The following is a 25,103-nucleotide window of genomic DNA, read 5'->3' as shown; positions in this document are numbered from 1 at the left end:
TTCACTTCTTTTTCACACATTTTCACTCGTTTTTGCTCGTTTTCACTCGTTCTTTTATCCCCCCACCATCCCCTTTCCTAACCCCAAGGTTCGTGGGGAAGAGGCATAGCCCTTCTCAGTCATTTTCAACCCTTTTCACCCTAACCCACTCGTTTTTCACTCGTTTTTCACACATTCTTTTATCCCCCCACCATCCCCTTTCCAAACCCCAAGGTTCGTGGGGAATGGGCATAAGAAACCATTCAAAATCACAAAAAAAACATTCAAAAATCACAAAAAAACACCAAGTCCAAACTCAAAAATCCTTCTCCCAGAAACCATACCAGGAGAATCAGCGTCGTCTGAAACGCCCAGAAAAATAGGTCCCTGGTGACAAAATTTTCAGACCCATACTAAAAATTTTCAAAAAAACACCAAGTCCAAACTCAAAAACACTTCTCACAGAAATCATACCAGGAGAATCAGCGTCACCTGAAACGCCTAGAAAACTTGGTCCCTGGGGGTGACCGACAAAAATCTCAGGGGGTGCACTTCCAGGGGGTGCACTCTTCGTATTTATGCCTATAACCTAACCCTAACCTAACCCTAACCCTAACCTAACCCTAACCTAACCCTAACCTAACCCTAACCTAACCTAACCCTAACCTAACCCTAACCCTAACCTAACCTAACCCTAACCCTAACCTAACCCTAACCCTAACCCTAACCTAACCCTAACCTAACCCTAACCCCTGAAAGTGCCACACCCTCGACATTGGGCTCGTTGGAAAGGTCTCGTCCAGGGCTTTCCAACGAACCCACCGACAAGTCTCTCTGACCTTGCTACGTCAAGCTGAAACGCAAACAAAAATAGCTCCAAAAACACTCGTTTTCACCCGTTTTTACTGGTTTTTCACTCGTTTTTACTCGTTTTTCACTCGTTTTTACTCGTTTTTCACACATTTTCACTCGTTTTTACTCATTTTCACTTCTTTTTCACACATTTTCACTCGTTTTTGCTCGTTTTCACTCGTTCTTTTATCCCCCCACCATCCCCTTTCCTAACCCCAAGGTTCGTGGGGAAGAGGCATAGCCCTTCTCAGTCATTTTCAACCCTTTTCACCCTAACCCACTCGTTTTTCACTCGTTTTTCACACATTCTTTTATCCCCCCACCATCCCCTTTCCAAACCCCAAGGTTCGTGGGGAATGGGCATAAGAAACCATTCAAAATCACAAAAAAAACATTCAAAAATCACAAAAAAACACCAAGTCCAAACTCAAAAATCCTTCTCCCAGAAACCATACCAGGAGAATCAGCGTCGTCTGAAACGCCCAGAAAAATAGGTCCCTGGTGACAAAATTTTCAGACCCATACTAAAAATTTTCAAAAAAACACCAAGTCCAAACTCAAAAACACTTCTCACAGAAATCATACCAGGAGAATCAGCGTCACCTGAAACGCCTAGAAAACTTGGTCCCTGGGGGTGACCGACAAAAATCTCAGGGGGTGCACTTCCAGGGGGTGCACTCTTCGTATTTATGCCTATAACCTAACCTAACCCTAACCTAACCCTAACCCTAACCTAACCTAACCCTAACCCTAACCTAACCCTAACCCTAACCCTAACCTAACCCTAACCTAACCCTAACCCCTGAAAGTGCCACACCCTCGACATTGGGCTCGTTGGAAAGGTCTCGTCCAGGGCTTTCCAACGAACCCACCGACAAGTCTCTCTGACCTTGCTACGTCAAGCTGAAACGCAAACAAAAATAGCTCCAAAAACACTCGTTTTCACCCGTTTTTACTGGTTTTTCACTCGTTTTTACTCGTTTTTCACTCGTTTTTACTCGTTTTTCACACATTTTCACTCGTTTTTACTCATTTTCACTTCTTTTTCACACATTTTCACTCGTTTTTGCTCGTTTTCACTCGTTCTTTTATCCCCCCACCATCCCCTTTCCTAACCCCAAGGTTCGTGGGGAAGAGGCATAGCCCTTCTCAGTCATTTTCAACCCTTTTCACCCTAACCCACTCGTTTTTCACTCGTTTTTCACACATTCTTTTATCCCCCCACCATCCCCTTTCCAAACCCCAAGGTTCGTGGGGAATGGGCATAAGAAACCATTCAAAATCACAAAAAAAACATTCAAAAATCACAAAAAAACACCAAGTCCAAACTCAAAAATCCTTCTCCCAGAAACCATACCAGGAGAATCAGCGTCGTCTGAAACGCCCAGAAAAATAGGTCCCTGGTGACAAAATTTTCAGACCCATACTAAAAATTTTCAAAAAAACACCAAGTCCAAACTCAAAAACACTTCTCACAGAAATCATACCAGGAGAATCAGCGTCACCTGAAACGCCTAGAAAACTTGGTCCCTGGGGGTGACCGACAAAAATCTCAGGGGGTGCACTTCCAGGGGGTGCACTCTTCGTATTTATGCCTATAACCTAACCCTAACCTAACCCTAACCCTAACCTAACCCTAACCTAACCCTAACCTAACCCTAACCTAACCTAACCCTAACCTAACCCTAACCCTAACCTAACCTAACCCTAACCCTAACCTAACCCTAACCCTAACCCTAACCTAACCCTAACCTAACCCTAACCCCTGAAAGTGCCACACCCTCGACATTGGGCTCGTTGGAAAGGTCTCGTCCAGGGCTTTCCAACGAACCCACCGACAAGTCTCTCTGACCTTGCTACGTCAAGCTGAAACGCAAACAAAAATAGCTCCAAAAACACTCGTTTTCACCCGTTTTTACTGGTTTTTCACTCGTTTTTACTCGTTTTTCACTCGTTTTTACTCGTTTTTCACACATTTTCACTCGTTTTTACTCATTTTCACTTCTTTTTCACACATTTTCACTCGTTTTTGCTCGTTTTCACTCGTTCTTTTATCCCCCCACCATCCCCTTTCCTAACCCCAAGGTTCGTGGGGAAGAGGCATAGCCCTTCTCAGTCATTTTCAACCCTTTTCACCCTAACCCACTCGTTTTTCACTCGTTTTTCACACATTCTTTTATCCCCCCACCATCCCCTTTCCAAACCCCAAGGTTCGTGGGGAATGGGCATAAGAAACCATTCAAAATCACAAAAAAAACATTCAAAAATCACAAAAAAACACCAAGTCCAAACTCAAAAATCCTTCTCCCAGAAACCATACCAGGAGAATCAGCGTCGTCTGAAACGCCCAGAAAAATAGGTCCCTGGTGACAAAATTTTCAGACCCATACTAAAAATTTTCAAAAAAACACCAAGTCCAAACTCAAAAACACTTCTCACAGAAATCATACCAGGAGAATCAGCGTCACCTGAAACGCCTAGAAAACTTGGTCCCTGGGGGTGACCGACAAAAATCTCAGGGGGTGCACTTCCAGGGGGTGCACTCTTCGTATTTATGCCTATAACCTAACCTAACCCTAACCTAACCCTAACCCTAACCTAACCTAACCCTAACCCTAACCTAACCCTAACCCTAACCCTAACCTAACCCTAACCTAACCCTAACCCCTGAAAGTGCCACACCCTCGACATTGGGCTCGTTGGAAAGGTCTCGTCCAGGGCTTTCCAACGAACCCACCGACAAGTCTCTCTGACCTTGCTACGTCAAGCTGAAACGCAAACAAAAATAGCTCCAAAAACACTCGTTTTCACCCGTTTTTACTGGTTTTTCACTCGTTTTTACTCGTTTTTCACTCGTTTTTACTCGTTTTTCACACATTTTCACTCGTTTTTACTCATTTTCACTTCTTTTTCACACATTTTCACTCGTTTTTGCTCGTTTTCACTCGTTCTTTTATCCCCCCACCATCCCCTTTCCTAACCCCAAGGTTCGTGGGGAAGAGGCATAGCCCTTCTCAGTCATTTTCAACCCTTTTCACCCTAACCCACTCGTTTTTCACTCGTTTTTCACACATTCTTTTATCCCCCCACCATCCCCTTTCCAAACCCCAAGGTTCGTGGGGAATGGGCATAAGAAACCATTCAAAATCACAAAAAAAACATTCAAAAATCACAAAAAAACACCAAGTCCAAACTCAAAAATCCTTCTCCCAGAAACCATACCAGGAGAATCAGCGTCGTCTGAAACGCCCAGAAAAATAGGTCCCTGGTGACAAAATTTTCAGACCCATACTAAAAATTTTCAAAAAAACACCAAGTCCAAACTCAAAAACACTTCTCACAGAAATCATACCAGGAGAATCAGCGTCACCTGAAACGCCTAGAAAACTTGGTCCCTGGGGGTGACCGACAAAAATCTCAGGGGGTGCACTTCCAGGGGGTGCACTCTTCGTATTTATGCCTATAACCTAACCCTAACCCTAACCCTAACCCTAACCTAACCTAACCCTAACCTAACCCTAACCCTAACCTAACCTAACCCTAACCCTAACCCTAACCTAACCCTAACCTAACCTAACCCTAACCTAACCCTAACCCTAACCCTAACCCTAACCTAACCCTACCTAACCCTAACCTAACCTAACCTAACCCTAACCCTAACCTAACCCTAACCCTAACCCTAACCTAACCCTAACCTAACCCTAACCTAACCCTAACCCTAACCCTAACCTAACCCTAACCTAACCCTAACCTAACCCTAACCTAACCCTAACCCTAACCTACCCTAACCCTAACCCTAACCCTAACCTAACCCTATAAAATTTTAACCCCTTACCCACCCTGTGCCTAAACCCAAAATCTCATAACCACAACAGGTTTATTAAACTTTTTTAACCCTCACCCTAACCTTTTTCTAACCCTAACTGCTGGAACCCTAACATAACACATTTATTTCCTAAACCCAATCCCAAGTCTTGTGTTATTGAAACCCAAATACAATTAATTATAACCCCCGCCTTTTTATTTTCAATTTTTCTTTTCTTTCCTTTTTTATATCTCGCCACCCATCTTTTTTCAAAACCCAATGTACGACAGTAAAAACAAAAGAATGCCTCTTAAAATTTTGGACTTTGTTTTTATTATTTTACTCTTCCTGTATGGTGCCTGTTGTTATTTATTAACACTGAGTGGTATGGATTTTTTATTATAAGTATGGTTTAATTTTATATTGGATTGTACAATTTCTTCTTCTTCCTTCTTTTATCCCTAACATAAAGTTTTAAAGTGTACCTGTGCCAGAGCTAGCCCATGAGGCATTCAGTTCCCCTAACCTAACCGCGTGACAGGCTAACAAACCAAAGCCTTCTCTCGAACACCAGCATAACACCATCTGGAGTCCTTTAATGTTGACGGTGATTGAAGTAGATCCATACAGATCCTCTCACCTGAACACAAACTCTAACCCCAACGTCACACGAGCCCTGCAAAAAGCAGCCCTAAGCTCACTAACCACTAATGTGGATTTATTTTTCAAAATGTAGAATTATGTGAGTGCTTGTGCATACTATTTTGGGCCTTTGGCATGATAATGGGGACTTACCTGAGGCGGCCAGTTGAACGATGGTCAGTGCTTCCGAGTTGGACCTTGGGTCTGGCTTTGGCCTGGCTTTTAGCCATTTCCTAACCTAACTCACGCGAGTGCCTCGCTCTCTGGACCTTGAAAAGTGTGGTTTCCATTTTTGTACCAATGGTTTCACTATGGTATTACAAGTAAAAAGCAAAAATATGCTTATTAAAATTTTATTTCACGTTGGGAAGAAGAAAGAAAATTAGGAGAGAAGCCACGCCCTTCTCAGATATATAAAGAGCTATAGAGATAGACACTGAGACAGAGGAAAAGTGCATGTAAAATTATTAAAGGGGTTTTACATTTAAAATAAAATGTCAAACACACAATAAAAAAATATTTATGTGTGGTATATAAACTCCACCGCATAGAGTGTTGAGAGCTCATTTAAAATCAGTCTCCACTGGTATCAAAATTAGTAAGATGGTTTCTCAACAGGATGAATGACATGGAGCACTCGTTTTAGAACTGGTTTCCACTGAAGAAGAAGACATTAAAGACCACCCTAGAAATCTCCTATCAGCCCGAAATGTGGAAAGTAAGCATAGGATGGATGTATAAAAGGGTATCTCACGTCTAAAATAAGATGGAGGCACACTTTGGTACGGTGTGTTATGGTCTTATGTCAGGAGCGCAGTGTTGAGTACTGGTCTGGTATTAGTCTCTGTCATTGGACGATGTTGAAGGTCCTTCTGAATTTTTTGAACAGTGTAGAGTCACATTTTAAATCAGTCTCCACCAGAAGAACGGTGTTGAGTCCTCTTTAATAAATTAGAAAATTAAGCCTCGCCTGAAGAAGACACAAAAAGCTGTCGAAACGTCGCGTGACAGGCTAACAAACCAAAGCCTTCTCTCGAACACCAGCATAACACCATCTGGAGTCCTTTAATGTTGACGGTGATTGAAGTAGATCCATACAGATCCTCTCACCTGAACACAAACTCTAACCCCAACGTCACACGAGCCCTGCAAAAAGCAGCCCTAAGCTCACTAACCACTAATGTGGATTTATTTTTCAAAATGTAGAATTATGTGAGTGCTTGTGCATACTATTTTGGGCCTTTGGCATGATAATGGGGACTTACCTGAGGCGGCCAGTTGAACGATGGTCAGTGCTTCCGAGTTGGACCTTGGGTCTGGCTTTGGCCTGGCTTTTAGCCATTTCCTAACCTAACCCTAACCCTAGCCCATGAGGCATTCAGTTCCCCTAACCTAACCCTATACCTAACCCTAACACTGACAGAAGCCCCAACCTACCCTTTTCCTAACCCCAAGGTCACATGACCTAAGCGTATATCCCCCCCATTCCCTAACCCCAAGGTCACAAAACCTAAGATTATCCTTTCATTGACAAATAGCCCCCAACCCTGTAGGCCACAACCCTTTATAATTGAAACACTATACATTCATAACCCCTATATCACAATACATTGAATTCATTTATACTATACAAAAGTATAGTAGCATAATACACAGGATTTTACACACAGTATAAATATAAATATTAAAAAAATACCCCATAGGAGGCACACACACTATATACACAGTATATATACACACATATAATAATTCATATTAAAACACAAAAATTACAAACACAAGACACTGATGAGATTAAAATTATACATGATTAAAGAATTGTTCACCTGTTGATTGTGGATGTGGAACTCACAGTTTCTCTACGTACATGGATACCTCAGGTATGTTCTTATACCTTTTGACATACGGTACAACAACCATACATACAGTGGGACTGTGGGGTGGGGGCCTTTCTGTTCCTGGGGGCGCTGATGGGATTGCTCGGAGTGGTCAGTTGACTGATGGCCCATGCAAACCGAGTCTGGACTTGTTCAGTCTCTGGACTAACCTGAACTCCTAACCTGACTTGTTCAGTCTCTGGACTAACCTGAACTCCTAACCCTAACCTAACCAAAACTCATGGTTCTTTAGGGTTAGGGTTAGGGTTAGGCTAGTTTAGGGTCAAGGTTCCCCTATTAGGGTTAGGGTTAGGTTTATGGTTATGGTTCAGGGTTAGGGTTAGGCTAGTTTAGGGTTAGGGTTGTCGTATTAGGGTTAGGAGGGTTAGGGTTAGGGTTATGCAATTTTTTTCATAATATCCTTTTCTTAACTTTTCTCCCCTAAAGGACAGTTCAGAATACGTAAATTCTGTGTACAGTTTTTCCGTCAAGAACATGTTAAAATAGGTTTTCGGAGATGTTCTTTCATATTGTTTTTAACACTCTGGGGTCGGCTGCGGCGCAGGCGCCGCCAACTCTTTATTTTTTAATCACTCCGTAAAGACACTTAGATAACTCTGCTGATTTTGGACATACAGATATGATTTGTACATCATTTAAAACGTTAAAGTGTCTAGTTTTTTTTCCTGTCCACTCCAAATAAAAACAGAATGTTGTGCCTTTCGCAAAATTAAGAAAATAAACATGATGCTCATTTTGTTCTCTCTCCCTCAGTGAAGCCATTTCAGAAACGCGTCAGAAAATTAACTGTAAGTTCACGAATACATGTCATATAAACAAAAGATAAATGTCTACATAATGCTTGGAATGACAACTTTTAAATGATGTAAGTGAGATCGAAAACATATATTGTCATTCGGTGTAAACTGTATGAGAAGTAGGAGAGGGACAGTCTTTCTAATGTTACCTGATTATCTGTAATGAGAAGAGATCGCCACGCCCCCGCGGCATTGAAGTGAATGAGCAGAGACATCCATATGCATAACTTGTGCCTCCTGCAGTCAATGGATACGCAATCCAGTTCACAACCCAGTCTCTCCATTCCTTGTTGTTTCATCCGATTGCACCAAAACATGACATCTAAATCCTTATTTACTTGCGTATGTGTGTCAGTATCTACAGACGCGAGTGTTTTCATTGTTCTTCCGTCAAACATTTCACGCGAGGGGAACACACATAAACAAACACACGAGTCAGGAAACTCGACGCGGTTTTTGGTATTCTTATAAAATACGCAATTGAAAACAGTACAATCCTTATTTACTTGCGTATGTGTGTCACTATCTCCAGACGCGAGTGTTTTCTTTGTCTTCCGTCAAACAGTTCACGCGATGGGAAACGCATGCACAAACACGCAAGTCAGGAAATCGACGCGGTTTTTGGTATTCTTACAAAATACGCGACTGCAAACAGTACAATCCTTATTTAGTTGCGTCTAAGCATATATCTCCGCACAACACGTTTATTAAACACAGGATCACTCGCATGTGCACACATAAGTTAATAGGCTTGTTCGACTTAATGCGGCGCCACAAGAACCGGCAGCCGAATGACGTCAGAGAGCAATTTAAAAGCAAACTCTTCCATATGATTTCGCAGATTACTCTCGCGGTAGTTTGACGTCACCCGGCTGTCGATCTTTACAGCGCCGCATGAAGTCGAACAAGCTGACTGCTTTCATGAGCAACACGTGAGGTAATGGCGGCGGCTGTAAACAAACATTGAGCAAGTTTATCGTGCAAGTTTATCATGCTTGTCCCTTGTTGTGTTTCTACTATAATGATATAATGATTACAAAAACACAACTAAGAGTCCAAGAGTCTTGGGAAAACATGTTTAGAATTAGTTTTGTGGACTTATATCAGTGACTTAAAATTTTTGCTTTTTCAAAAACCACGCATAAATATTTTTCTCTCAAAAATACAAACATGTACATACATGTTGATTATATGATATTGTAGCCCAGTTTGTGCTGAATTTGTTGCTTTGTTGCACAAAGTCCCCCGGGGGGCACCATCTCGGTTGGTCATAAAATATAAACATTTCTTTATGTATAAGTATGAATCACAACAACATACATAAAAATTATATGATGTTATATACAGCATTTTGCTGAGAGAAAGCAGATTAACCCGACGCACCATCCCGGCATCTCCGCGCTCCCCCTTCTACCTGACTGCAGATGATCAAATATGTGTTCAATGGTGCTCAGCAGATCAATCCACAAAAAACAAAAGTGCAGCGATACCAATTAGAAAGCATGTGGAGCAATGTCAATGTCAATTTTATTTGTATAGCACTATTAAACACAACAATGGGCTGACCAATGTGCTGAACAACAACAATAAAAACATTTGAAAAGGACAATACAAAATAATACTATAAAACAATACAGAAGAAATTTCCCATTTTTAAAAACGGCAGATCAAAAAGGTAAGTTTTCAACCTAGCTGACAAAGGGGGACGTTGTTCAGCCAATAAGTCAGAAAGGTAGCTGGGGCCAGACCATTTAATGATTTAAAAGATTTTTAAAATTAACTCAATAGTGCACAAGTAGCCAGTGTAGAAAACATAAAACTGGTGTAATATGCTTCTGTTTTTAGAGCAGGTTAAAAGCCTGGCAGCTGCATTTTTATCTGAAAATGAAATAGGGCTCACTGAATAATCCCTATGTACAGTAAATTGCAGTTGTCCAATCTGGAGGTAATAAAAGCGTGATTTTTTTATTTCTACTACATAAAACCAGTTTAACTTTTGCTAGTAGTCAAACCTGACAGAAATAGGATTAAACCACTGAATTTATCTGTTTGTCAGATTTTAGACCATCATCAAAGATAACACCCAGATTTTTTACCCAAGGCTTCAAAAAACATTTTGTATTGCCTAGAGTTAGTTTCGTTGCACACAAACATGGACCAAACACAATTATTTCAGTTTTACTCTAATTAAAATTTAAAAAATTAAAGACAACCAGGCTTTTACATCAGAAAGGCAAGACATAAGTGCTTCCAGACCATTTTAACTCAACATAACAATGGAATGACAGACCATGTTGACTATGTGAAAATAGAACCCAAAGAGAGCATATAGAGAGAAAAAAGAATAGGAGCTAGAAGGAAGCCTTGGGAAACACCACACAACAAAGAAGCTACGAATTCAACAATGTTTACTCTGAAACTTTGATTTGAAAGATAAGGGTAAACCATTCAAGAGCACTTACTTTTATGCCTACACAGTGTTCCAAGCGAGCAAGCAGGATGGCATGGTCCACAATGTCAAAAGCAGCACTCAAGTCTAGGAGTACTAGCACAGCACCAGAGTCACCAGTTAATAAAACATAATTTAAAAACTTCAGAAGTGCGGTCTCAACTGAGTGGTGCTTTCTAAAACCTGATTGAAATACTTAAAAGATCTTATTTTCATCCAGGACGCTTTCTAGTTGTTGCAGAACAACTTTTTCTAAGATTTTAGAAATAAAAAACAAAGTTTGGCATTTTAAGCAAGAAATAAACTCTGGGATGTTTTAACACATCTGAGGCCCGTTTCAATAACGAGGTTCAACCAAATCTGAGTTAAAACTTGATTTCTGAGTTGACTTAAACTCTGAGTTTTCGGTTACAGAACAGCTGATCTGAGTTAGTTCAATCGACTCGGAGTAGGTTGACTCTAAAGCGCCTACACAACCACTATGAAAAGCCATCATCAATGGAGCTCTGATATTACGATTCACCATGGCAACGGCACGTGACAAAGGTGTCTTAATTCTTTTTACTACTAAAACTGAAAGTGTTACTGCAAGTGTACAGCAACTACAAGCATATATTTTATAGAAAAAGTTGTTGGAAATTGCTACTCTAGTAAATGCATACATTTATTTTTTCATCACGTTTAAAATATCAGAAGTGAATAAACTGAGGCCTGTACATTATTATATTCATTTTCATGCAAATGCAATCCCATGGACAAAAAGATGACAGCAGCTCAGCTAAAAATGAAATTAGGCATAACCCTTTGGCATAAAAGGCTACGAACTTTACAAATGTTTGTCTTGAATAAAACAGAAATACGCAACGCCGGTATTCAAACTCATGTCGCCAATGGTACGTCTGCCCTGTCAGGTAGATGGAAAGTTTTTTGAAACAAAGGATAGTGATTGGTTGATTTCGGAAATTGACTTTATTGATTGGCTGTAAGTTGTAAGGTAAAGATACACATACTGATATGTGATTGATGCATATACGTATAAAAAAAGTCTGTCTAAAGTAAGAGTTGTCCAAACTGAAAACAACTTGCACTGACATATCTTAAAATACATAATTGCCTTTTTTGCCTGAAAACACACAAGTAATGTTTTTAGCAAGGAATGTTTGTTAAAACTAGTTATATTTCCTGATTAAACTAAGACCTAGTCCTGTCTTAAGCTAATCCCTGTCCAGGAAATAACCCAAAAAGTGTTTTAGGTCTAAGGTCATTCTTATCAATGATTGTTGCTTAGTACATGGATTTAGATGGTTTCACTGCCACTTTTATGAGTCTCTTAAAATTTTAAAGGAAACTTGTAGCTGGTCTTTTTTCCAGTTAAGCTCCGCTCTCCTACAGAGCTGCCTCAGAGAGTATATGTTTTCATAAATCCAAGGCTCAGATCTAGGTTTAAGTTTTGAGGATGTTACAGGAGCAACTGAATCCAATACATTCACAGAATGCTAATGATAAGGCTTTACTGGTTGTAGAGGTAATTAGTCAAGATTTGCAGGTACATAGAGTGACTTTAGGAATATTTGAAACCCAAGGAAGAGAAAACCAGAAAGACTGGGTTTCAATTGACGTTCAACTCTGTGACATCGCAAATGACTGAAAAGTAATTGCAGGCTTTTGGAAAACAACTACAGAATTATCCAGAGATCAAGATAAAATAATCATCTAGCACGCCTCATCCTTCTCATCTCCTTCACTGCAAATTTATTTCTTCTGTTATGTTACTTGAACTGGGGTCCGACCTAAGGTTCAAGCAGCCTTCGAGAACAGCAAGCCAAGTTTGTTTACCGTTAATTATTAAGACATAATGGGCAGGCAAACTTGTGAGAAAAAAAAGTAAAAATAATTTTAAACATCCACTAAAATAAAGCTGTTATTCATTTACCTAATGCATGGTTCTTTGATCTTTACATCTGTTTGAAACGTTATACATTTCACAAAGGATGATTTTCAGCACTTTTTCAAACTCAGCAACTCAGAAAAAATACACAAGCAATTAACTTCATAAATCGCAATTGTTTAACCAACCATGTGTTGAAGACACTATTTACAATAAAGCACTCAAGAAAAGTCAGACAGTTTATTTGGATGACTACTCACAGATTACACAGGGTTTATTTCTTGTATCTCCACCAAAAAACAGACAACTGCAAACTTTGAATAACACAGAGAACGTTTAATCTGCCCAGTCAGTGAATGAGTCTGCAGAAGCAAAACTATAAAATGGCGTTTCTGTCATCATGTATGGGCAGGATGACAAAGCAATGATTTTAAAACTCAATATATATGCATCAGTTAACAGAACAAACAGTCTGACTGTTTCGGTATCTGTCTGTTAAAAACAGACAGATACAGGATGTGAATGGGAGCTTTTCAGAACGTTGGTCACTATTAGCGGTCCGGCCTTTGGAGACAGAAGACTTTGGCTTTGTGATCTCCTCCTGCAGTCACGACTGCTGAAGCATCTCTGTGGACAAAAAAATAAAAACTCAGAAAGATTCCAACTCAACACATCAAGATTTACAACAAATCCAGATCATGTTACAGAAAGCATTTTAAATATATCAATAATATATCAGCATTACCAAACCAAAATGAAAACCAATTTTTAGTTTTTTTAAAATATTTTTAGTGCTGCCACTAACGACTAATTTTCTAACGACTAATCTTTCGACTAATTTTTCGAATAGTCGACTATTCTAAACGACTAATTAAAAAAAACTCAAGTGTTTGTTATTTCATTGTGTCCATTTTATTTTTAACCCACCGGTGTCATAAACAATATGAATAACTTAAATGTTACCAAATAAAAAATTACAATGATATAAATAATAATAAAAACTTCCAGTGCAAAGTAGATGCTTAACAGAAATATGAAATGTTTCACTTCTACTCTTTGATCTTGTATTGCATTTTAACACAACTAAATGCTATTTTACATATTATCTGTTCTGTTGTAGCCTATAAAATAGTGACTAAACATGACCCATCACCTCGTTTTTTATCCAACCAGCTGTTCCTTTAACTGCTGCTAAAATCCTGATTTAGATATGCAAAAATCACCATACATTTACATTGTAGCTTTACTGCTGTTGCTCTTCTCATTATTGTTATTGTGTTTTGAGCCATTTCTTGACTTTAAATGCGAGTGATATAGCGCAGACAATTCGGTGCAAATTCAGAAATATAAGAGAATACACTGTTGTTGTTACATAGACTACAGAACACGTCATACAGCATCATAGGGAGGGAGAAAGCTCGCACACAGACTCACACTACTGCTAATCTTTCTTCAAGTCATGTTAACTCGATCAGTCGTCTTTGTAAGAGACATCTGTGAATGTTGACGTTTACGCAAAAAAGAAAGTACATTAAAAACACTGCCACCTTTTCACTGTAACGTAAGAGAGGCCGCGCGCGGTCGAGGCGCTGCAAGCAACATGAGTGATAGAGAGAGAGAGAGAGAGAGAGAGAGAGAGAGAGAGAGAGAGACGCGCTGAACACTCGCAACAATGAATTGAGCCGTTTAAAATAGTAAAATAAAAATGTATATGGGAATCATGAAAAATCTATTTGTTGCGTCCAGTGTTGATTCCGTGGCGGAATCACGAGCAAACACTGATAGCCTTTAACATCCAAAGACAGAGTCATTGTACTTCTCAAAAGAGTTAATAAAACAGTACTGACTAGCTCGCCGTTTCATTAATAATCATACAACAGTTACTTACGTTGTCCTATTCTCTGTGGGTGTATCGTCAATAACTTCCGAGTGTTTTCGTTTGAGATGCTCGTGCATTGTCGTTGTGCTCCCGTGATAAGCCAGCGACGTTTGGCACGGTGTAACAGACCACTCTTTTATCACAACTTGGCTTAAAATACTTTCATACTTCGGAAGCTTTCTGACTCATAATTACATAGACTCACCTGCCACCGCCAATTTTTCAAAATTAAAGCAGTGAAGGCAGGGGGAGAGGGAAGAAAGATGATAGCGTAGCAGATTAACCAGCAGGGCGCGCACAGCGCACAGACTGGTGTGGAGGTGAATTACATTGAGCCATATGAGACATGAGACAGAATTACAGTGGGCCGTTTGAGAGGGAAAAAAATAAATATGCGACTCCTCGACTAAAAAAATTGCCGTCGACAAATTTTCATCGACTATTCGCGGCAGCACTAAATATTTTTGCATAACAACTAACCTTAAACAACAACAATAGAAGAAATCACATCTATTTTTTTCTATTTTTTTAAACTGAATAAAAATCTTTATTCTTTTGTTTTAAGCACAAAAGAGATTTTATGTTCACAAATGTCTGTCCCTGGTGGGTACACTCAAAAATCTCATAGTGAGATTACATTACGAACAGTGATGCCGTTAATAGTAATCATTAGGAACTTCATTAGGCTTATCATGCATTAGTTGGAGTACTGTATGCAGAAGATGCAGAACATTCTTTTCCAGTAAAATATGCTTCCCTATCACTTTAACAGACCAACCTGTTGAGAACAAAGTCAAGGATCTCAGCAGAGTGACCGTGATACTCTGACATCATAGCCCCGGATCGAGCGTCCCACAGTGTCACAACACCAGCTAGGTTACCTGTGGAAACCACCGCAGACGCCTCTTCCCACTGCAGGTGAACTAATCCAACCTGGCACACAATCAAACAAGCAATTTTATAAAGGGATACAATTAAACACATATCAAATCGAGCCTTCTTGAAAAAGATGAATTCACCTTATGTTTACATCGATGTCTGAGACTCTGTGTGTTCAAATCATAAATGGCCAGAGTTCCGTCCAGATATCCAACAGCAATCAGAGGCAAACTGAAAGAGCAGACACATTACTGCACAACACTCACAAGATCATCTGTATCTATAACTCTGCTTTATTTTACTTACACATTACAAAAGCCCACAGACTCCACCGAGTTACACTCCTGTTCCTGACTCGTGTCTTTCGCTTCATAGTTTTCATTGTTAAATGAAAATACAACCTAAAACACAAACACGAAGAGTACACGCATTACAAGTACAGTATTGCTCAAAATAATAGCAGTACAATGTAACTAACCAGAATAATCAAGGTTTTTAGTATATTTTTTATTGCTACGTGGCAAATAAGTTACCAGTAGGTTCAGTAGATTTACAAACAAGACCCAGCATTCATGATATGCACGCTCTTAAGGCTGTGCAATTGGGCAATTAGTTGAAAGGGGTGTGTTCAAAAAAATAGCAGTGTCTACCTTGGACTGTACAAACTCAAAACTATTTTGTACAAACATTTTTTTTCTGGGATTAGGAATCCTGCGAATCACTAAACTAATATTTAGTTGTATGACCACAGTTTTTTAAAACTGCTTGACATCTGTGTGGCATGGAGTCAACCAACTTGTGGCACCTCTCAGCTGTTATTCCACTCCATGATTCTTTAACAACATTCCACAATTCATTCACATTTCTTGGTTTTGCTTCAGAAACAGCATTTTTGATATCACCCCACAAGTTCTCAATTGGATTAAGGTCTGGAGATTGGGCTGGCCACTCCATAACATTAATTTTGTTGGTTTGGAACCAAGACTTTGCCCGTTTACTAGTGTGTTTTGGGTCATTGTCTTGTTGAAACAACCATTTCAAGGGCATGTCCTCTACAGCATAGGGCAACATGACCTCTTCAAGTATTTTAACATATGCAAACTGATCCATGATCCCTGGTATGCCATAAATAGGCCCAACACCATAGTAGGAGAAACATGCCCATATCATGATGCTTGCACCTCCATGCTTCACTGTCTTCACTGTGTACTGTGGCTTGAATTCAGAGTTTGGGGGTCGTCTCACAAACTGCATGTGGCCCTTGGACCCAAAAAGAACAATTTTAACTCTCATCAGTCCACAAAATGTTCCTCCATTTCTCTTTAGGCCAGTTGATGTGTTCTTTGGCAAATTGTAACCTCTTCTGCACATGCCTTTTTTTAACAGAGGGACTTTGCGAGGGATTCTTGAAAATAGATTAGCTTCACACAGACGTCTACTAACTGTCACAGTACTTACAGGTAACTGCAGACTGTCTTTGATCATCCTGGAGGTGATCATTGGCTGAGCCTTTGCCATTCTGGTTATTCTTCTATCCATTTTGATGATTGTCTTCCGTTTTCTTCCACGTCTCTCTGGTTTTGCTCTCCATTTTAAGGCATTGTAGATCATTTTAGCTGAACAGCCTATCATTTTTTGCAGCTCTTTATAGGTTTTCCCCTCTCCAATCAACTTTTTAATCAAAGTACGCTGTTCTTCTGAACAATGTCTTGAACGACTCATTTTCCTCAGCTTTCAAATGCATGTTCAACAAGTGTTGGCTTCATCCTTAAATAGGGGCCACCTGATTCACACCTGTTTCTTCACAAAATTGATGACCTCAGTGATTGAATGCCACACTGCTATTTTTTTGAACACACCCCCTTCAACCAATCGCCCAACCGCACAGCCCCAAGAGCATGCACATCACGAATGCCGGGCCTCACCTGTTTTCTGAGAATCTACTGAACCTACCGGCAAGTCGCTTGCCACGTAGCAACAAAAAACACACCAAAAACCTTGATTATTCTGGCTAGTCAAATTGTACTGCTATTATTTTGAACAACACTGTATGTACTAAATGTGTGCTCTCTAGCAAGCAACCTCAAGCTACATCACTGTCTAAAACCAGTAGAAATATTCCTCAAAACGTTTAACTGATTTCAGATCAGATCTGGTCACCTTTCCTGTGGATGTGCTGATGAGTTTTGCATGGCCGTCCACTGACCCCGTCAGAATCAGAGATCCATCTTTACTGCAGGCCATTGATGTCAGAGCCCCTCGGTGACCCTCATGACCTGTGCAAACAACACACGCACACATTTTCACGTAATCTTTTAAATCTTTTGTGCCACGATGGAAATCTCAAATTTAAATTTTAACAGTTAACTAATGCATTCTTTTACAAAGATAATCGCTGCAAAAACAGATTCACACTTGTAAAAGTGACTCAGCAGGCGCACTGACGCGTGCACACACAAATCCATATCTGCGCGCGTCATGCCTTCAGCCGCATAAATTCAGGTGACACCAAGCGATTTAGTTAGCTTAAGAAAACCTGACAAAACTAAAGTAACTTTCTAAATAATAATGACAATCTTATTTTGACTCGATCACTCCTGTAGATGGACATCAGAAATGTTTTGTACAAAGCAGGGAAAGGGAAGCAGGAAGGAGAGATGATGAGTTTAAAGTAGGTAAACTACATCCTAACCCAGTCAGCTCTCAAACACAAGACAAAAAAAATCAAGAAAACCTCCATCACGTCTATAGATGTAATTTGATAAATAGATGTTGCTGATAAAATAAACACATGTATTTATTATACTGTTCTGTAATTTCAGATATGAAATTAATCTTTAGTTCATTAGCTCTAGGACACTACATAAACAGTTGGCAGTAATTAACCCTAACCCTAAACTTTTAAATACTCCTCCTAGGGAATTCACGCGATTGACACCAAATGTGGTGAACAAGATGCTGAGACATTGGACTTGCTAAATTGCAAAGGAAGTGTCTAATATCTAAAGTTAAAATTGTTTTATTGTGATGACACGCAGTGTGTATGTTCGGCCAAAGATTACGATCGCATCGATGTGCCTATTGTGAGTTTTAAGCAGTGCCACCAACAGGCGCCAGGAAGTGTTTCAGTCATAAAGGTGGATATTGCGATAAACTTTAAAAAATACTCCTCCTACGAGATTCATGCAATTGAGACCAGACTTGCCCAACATGATGCAAATACATTGGAGATGCTACAATGCGAACAGTAACATTAAATAGCCCACTGATATTTACCCACTTGATGCACTTGCCCACCCTGCATAATTTTCTCGGAGGCACAATATAGGGATAAAAAACGTGTGAGGGCTACGCCATCGCTACTTGCAGCTAAATGTATTCATTATTATTCTATAATGTAAAATGCAAATATGCAAGAAGATATTTTCTCTGCTGTCATTTTTCCAAACATTTTATTATGTCATTTATGCCTCCAAACCAGAGGTGGAAAGTAACGAATTACATTTACTCACGTTACTGTAATTAAACAATTCCATAAATGTTTCTTAGTTATAAAAAACGTTTTATTTATTAACATTTTGTTATTGCCCTTTAATTGTAAAGATGTTCCTACAATTAAAACAACTAGATTTATATTCCCTTGTCCTGTTTTAACTATACTAGAATCCCCCACCTCTCTCCGCTGTAAAAAAGTAACTTTACTATGAGTAAAGTTAAAATGAATTTTTAGACCAGTAACTTTATTTTTAGGCCTACTTAAAGGACAAGTTCGGTATCCTACACCCAAAGCCCTGTTTTCAGATTGTTTATGGTGAAATAGAACGATCCTGACTGAAATTTCGACATATGCGGCTGCCCCGAAAATTTTAGGGTGTTTGCGTTTCACCTCACACCTCTACAATGGGTTTAATGGTGCACTGGAACAATCCCTCCCAAAAGGCATCAAACCCTCGTCCACAAAGACGTGAAACCCACCGAGTGGTCAGGGGTGCCCAGTGACATGCCCACACAAAAATCGCCGCAAAAGATGCCTTCCAACTGCTGTTTTAGCATTCGTTGTTAACTTGTGGACCTATTTTTCCAAACCCCTCACACGTGTACATTCTTCCGCTTAGAGCTTGAATAATAGACACTCCAGCCCAGGTGGTGGCGCTAATCGGCCAATGCCAATTGCTAGAATAGAAACAAAGTTCCTGGCACGGAGTAATAACGTACCTCACAGCACATCTAATACAAGTCAATGGAGTTGGCAAAAACTACAATAAAACCTGTTGGAATGCGTATTTTGCAGCGATTTTTGTGTGAGCGTATCAGTGAACACCCCTGACCACTCGGTGGGTTTCGCGTCTTTGTAAACGAAAGTTTAATGCATTTTAGGAAGGATTGTTCCAGTGCACCATTAAACCCATTGTAGAGGTGGGAGGTGAAATACAAACACTCTAAAATTCTCGGGGCAGTCAAAACCGTTCTATTTCACCATAAACAAAACAAAAATCTGAAAACAGGACTTTAAGTGTAAAATACCAAACTTGTCCTTTAAAGGCGGAGTCCACGATGTTTGAAAGCCAATGTTGATATTTGAAATCACCCAAACAAACACGCCCCTACCCCAATAGAATCTGGACCTTCTGTTGATAGACCCGCCCCACACATACGCAACCCGGCATTTGATTTGATTGGCTATAAGTGTGTTTTGGTAGTCGGCCCGTCTCCTTTTCCAACGCGTTTTTCAAACATCGTGGACTCCGCCTTTAAGTAGAATATTTTATTACTCTTTTTACCTCTGCTCCAAACACAGGGCTCGAGACTAACTTTATTCACTGGTTGCACTGGTGCGCCTAAAAATAAAAGTTAGGTGCATAAAATGTTTTACCGCATCGCATTTCACATCGCAGTTTTACAAGCACCCAACCCTGTTAACCCGCACAAGGATGCTGGCATTCTAAAGAGTTCTTTATTTACATTAATTCCAAGTTACTGTCAGTTAGTTTAAATGAACTTACCTCAAAAAAACTATATAGCATCAAAAAGCGTTAAGACTTAAGAATCAGTTTTTGACCTTTATTTTATTCAGAAAATCCTATAGTGACAGTAATGTCTTCATTTTTGTCATGAGTTATGAATTTGTATTTCAATTTTAAGTATGACCCTCAGTTGCTGTCATTGAGAAAAATCCTCCTGCATGGTTGTCATGAAAGCACTCAACAACTAAATGTTCATTTGGGGATTTTTTTAATTCAAAGTGTGCATATTTTGGGAAAAGATTATTCCATTTTAAATATTTACTTTAAATTTCTGCAGGGATGGGTAATATTTAATACATATTTATTCCATACGTGGCAATGGCTACAGCTATTCACACTCTGCATATCTGTTTTGTCTCATGACAGACAATCTCATTATGACAACTTAATGAAGAAGACATAGTGTCATGCGGAGATCGCCACTTTATTCAATAACAGGCAAATTAAGATGTTGTGATGTTTTAAAGCATGGAGACAATAAACATGATTGAGATGGATATATGGTTTACCTGTGTTCTTCAGGCTATGTAAGGTATTTTATAACAATACTGTATATTTATAATGCTATGCTAATCGAGCAAAAATAGCATTAAATAGTTCTGTAAAGTCGTTTTCTATCTCATTTTGTGATCAGAAGGCACATCAGATCACGCACGGTTGCTTAAAGCACTCGACTATATTTGTTGTGTTTTAATGGTGGGCTAATCTAATATGTTACTTGCTGTACTGTATAACATTAATGTTACACGTGCTGCTAACATGCTCTGGAGGTAGGAGATATGTTTTAGGAATAATTTCGACTGGTAAAGCAAATTGGTCGCACTCTCAAGCCGTGAAACATGTTAATAATGTTAAGTATATGAAGATGATACTTAAATATTTTACAACACATGCTTATCTTTTCCAGTACTTGTTGCAGTGTAGAAATAGTGGGTTAAGTAAAGGAAATTGTATTGGTGTTGCAAAAAGTCCAAAAAAATGTGGGCCCGTGCCCCAGTAGAAATTTATGTCTAGCGACTGCCCTGTTTTTAACCCTAAAAACGTAATCACATGACCCATAACGCACCTTAACTTTCTGGGGTCTAAGGGGTTTTTAGGGCCCTGGGGAAGTTTTGACATGCACTGACATTTGTGCTTTTTTCAGTTGCTTAAAAACACAAATGGGAAAATTCTCATAACACTGCGTTCAGCACAAACTGGGCTACAATATTATATGATCAACATGTATGTACATGTTTGTATTTTTGAGAGAAAAATGTTTATGCGTGGTTTTTGAAAAAGCTAAATTTTTAAGTCAGTGATACAAGTCCACAAAACTCATTCTAAACATGTTTTCCCAAGACTTTTCAAAATATGATCTAGTAGTCTAGAGTTTTTTCTTCAAAATGATGTGAAAATCATCCGGCCTGCTCATTCACATAAAACAATATATTGATTTACAATTTCTAAGACACATTTGCTTGGGAAAGAGGCGGGAAAGCTCCTGAATAATCAGTGATTGACAGCTGGAGAACAAAAGAGTTGAATAATGAGCCACATAATGAGCCTTGTGGGGATGTTCAACATGAATGTAACTTTCTCTGTAGTAAAACCATGATAAGGTTTAAAAACAATAGTAATCATAGTAAAGGTACTGTTTTGGCCATCGTAAAAATGAACACAGGGTAGTGTTTGGTTGGCCAGCGAGAGTTTTACTTTTGTGCAGTAAACAGCTCAAAATAAAAACTGCCTATCGTTGTCTGGACTCTTATTTGTGTTTTTGTAATCATTATAGTAGAAAAACAACAAGGGACAAGCGTGTAAAAACTTATCAATGTTTGTTTACAGCCGCCGCCATTACCCCACATGTTGATCATGAAAGCAGTATGTGTGCACATGCGAGTGATCCTGTGTTTAATAAACTTGCTGTGCAGAGATATGCGCTTAGACGCAACTAAATAAGGATTGTACTGTTTGCAATCGCGTATTTTATAAGAATACCAAAAAGCGTGTTGAGTTTCCTGACTCGTGTGTTTGTGTATGTGTGTTCCCATTAGGGATGCACCGAATATTCAGCCACCGAAAATTTTATCACCGAAACAATACGGCCGAAATGTTGTGATGACGCAAACAGAAACCGCGACCTGCACATGCTTGTCTGAAGCAACATGTATGCGGAGTGGATGTATTTAACCGCAAAAGGGTGCTAAAGTGAGCAGTTGTCTGAGGCATACATGCGGTTGAATGTGTCCGGTCCAGACGTGATCATCACAGTGTGTGCGCCCTTCAAAGATCAGAACTCTTGATGTGTAAACTTCAGAGAGAGTCGCGCAAATGTGTCTCATACTGTAGTCCATTAACATACATTTGCTGAATAAAGCAATAAAAAAACAACGTAACGTTTTTATGCAGCGCTGTTTGGGATTCGCCCTCGGTCTCTGTGCACACACAAGAGCGAGACGCAAACAAGCGAACATAAAATCTTTCTGTTATTGACAGTGCACATATAAACAAAATGATCCCCAAAGTATTCTTTTTCTAATAAAAAAGATTTGCTTATGTCTTAAGTGTATGTATAGATTACAGTCAGAAACCAGTCTCTGCTTATTTAAAGAGACAGTAACCTCAATTAACCTACTTAAGTCTGTGTCATTAATGTTAATCAAACAACCCAAGCCAAAAAAAATCACTTCTGAAGCTCTAAAAATAATAATATATTTAATTTATACAATAAAGACAGTGTTATGACTCAATAAATTTGATTTCTGTACCTAATGCTAATGTTAGCCCTTATTAATTTGCAACTTTGTAGTACACAGTGATAGCCATAAATTCATTTGTACCAATAATTGGCATAATTTATTTCGGCGTTTCGGTTTTTCGGCCTTGGTTTCCTCTTTTTCGGTTTCGGCCAAGAATTTTCATTTCGGTGCATCCCTAGTTCCCATCGCGTATCCATTGACTGCAGGAGGCACGAGTTATGCATATGGATGTTTCTGCTCGTTCACTTCAATGGCGCGGGGGTGTGGCGATCTCATCTCATTACAGATAATCAGGTAACAGGAGAGAGAGACGGTACTTCTCCTCCTCCTCATACAATTTACACCGAATGACAATATATGTTTTCGATCTCACTTATATCATTTAAAAGCTGACATTCAAAGCATTATGTAGACATTTATCTTTTGTTTCTATGAAAAGTATGCGTTAAGTTACAGTTCATTTTTCTGACGTGTTTGAGAAAGGACTTCACTGAGGGAGAGAGAACAAAATGCGCATCATGTTTTTTTTCTTAATTTTGCGAAAAGCACAACATTCTGTTTTTATTGGGAGTGGACAGAAAAAATAGACACTTTAACGTTTTAAATGATGTATAAATCATATCTGTATGTCCAAAATCAGCAGAGTTATCTAAGTCTCTTTGCGAAGTGAATGAAAAATAATAAAGAGCTTGCGTGCAGTCGACCCCAGAGTGTTAACAGATGTTTCACGAAGCCTGTGCAATAAATTACTACTAAAAAGAACAACTGGTCAAGAAACATTTTACTCAAATTTTTATGCAGAACTTTAACAGCACAAAGAAAAACTGAGATACAGAAGTATAAATTACCTTTAATAGCATAAACTGCATCGCCTCGTTTTAAGTCCCAAAGACGTAAACTTCCATCCTCATATCCCACAATTGCTCTCTTTCCTGTATAAAGAACAAACATTTAAAGCACAGAACAACAGAAGAAGACATAAACAGCATACAAATCCTTGAAAGTCTCACCATCAGGAAGAATCTTTCCACTTGTTGCCTGGCAGCTGGGCCCTTGAAACGTCTTGCACTCTCCACTCGGTATCTTCCACATCCAGGTGTTTCCGTCAGCTGTGCCAGCCAGCAGAACGGGGGCGCACGGGTGCCACTCAAACCACTGGAAAGCCAAAGCAGCATATTTCACTTTCTCCAAAAAGAGCGTGAGATGATCACCATCTACTTTACATACTTCAGACTTACTTCCAGGTCTCCGACTTCAAAAGACCAAATTTCTTCCTTACTCTCCACTCTCCAGACCTTAATGAGGCCACTCATGTCACCAGATGCCACAAGCTTTGAATCACAGCTGAACGCAGCACAAGTGACTGAATCTTTATGACCTGGCCAGGAAGGAATCACATTTGTGTACTTTGTTGTCGACTGTCCATTCATTAAAAACGGGACACGTGCTGACAGGCAGAGACGTCTACATACCGGTGCATTCAAACAACACGTCTCCATTGCACACAGTCCACACGTAAGCCCGATCGTCTTCTCCTCCAGTAATAGCAAGACTGTTGTTGACAGGATCTAACCCAACACAGAAAACTGAACCTGCAGTACCAACAAATAAACGCTGATTAATATATGAACAAATCCACTCAAATATCCAGCTGGAGGTTGCTCCAGACTGAACGCGTTACCAGTGTGTTTGGAGAAAGTAAGTTCACTGTCGTCCTGCTCGGACTCCATCTCTTCTTCTGTTTCCCATCCATTATCATCATCATCATCGTTTGCAATATCAGCTACATCCACATCTTCCAGTTCATCCGCGAGATCATCTAAACACAAACAACAACAACCAGCATTCATCCACGTCAACAACATTCACGTGCTGTTCAGGTACACTAGAGAATGAAGAACATAACGTTACCTGCGGACGGTTCCGTGTCATTCAAATCAATAACCTCGATGATCTCCTCATCCTCATGAAGCTGCAGTGAGTCTTCAGCACTTCTGTCCATCTCGTGTTATTTCTTTCACTTTATTCACAAACACTCACTGAAGTCTTTTAGCACGCACTTTTCTCGACAGCTCTTCTCTTCTTCTTTTTAACCGAATTAAAACTCTGCAATTTAGTTTTGTCACGTTGTGTTTAAAATAAAGAGTAAATCTGCTGTTTGACGTTTTAACATTCTAGTGTTTCTCACGTGTGTGTCCAAAGAGCTCGCGCTGACGTATGACGCAAACAACGCGCTGACAGGCATGAGTCTCAACCAATCGGGTGAATTT

General features: G+C 39.5%; 1 protein-coding gene across 1 annotated transcript; it reads right to left on the bottom strand.

The window, feature by feature from the left end:
* Positions 1 to 12,536: 12,536 nt before the first annotated feature.
* On the bottom strand, positions 12,537 to 25,080 carry aamp (angio-associated, migratory cell protein). Its single transcript, XM_073870612.1, has 11 exons — positions 24,745 to 25,080; positions 24,515 to 24,652; positions 24,306 to 24,425; positions 24,072 to 24,211; positions 23,844 to 23,988; positions 23,682 to 23,765; positions 17,229 to 17,344; positions 15,375 to 15,469; positions 15,209 to 15,299; positions 14,968 to 15,122; positions 12,537 to 12,937 (listed from the first exon to the last, which is right to left on the bottom strand). The coding sequence occupies exons 1-11, from the start codon at positions 24,833 to 24,835 to the stop codon at positions 12,862 to 12,864; spliced, it is 1,251 nt and encodes a 416-aa protein (XP_073726713.1). The 5' UTR covers positions 24,836 to 25,080; the 3' UTR covers positions 12,537 to 12,861.
* Positions 25,081 to 25,103: the final 23 nt, after the last annotated feature.

The sequence above is a fragment of the Misgurnus anguillicaudatus genome, chromosome 8 (genome assembly GCF_027580225.2).
Source record: "Misgurnus anguillicaudatus chromosome 8, ASM2758022v2, whole genome shotgun sequence".
In the NCBI taxonomy this organism is placed as follows: Eukaryota; Metazoa; Chordata; class Actinopteri; order Cypriniformes; family Cobitidae; genus Misgurnus; species Misgurnus anguillicaudatus.
This window is presented reverse-complemented; position numbering and strand designations above follow the sequence as displayed.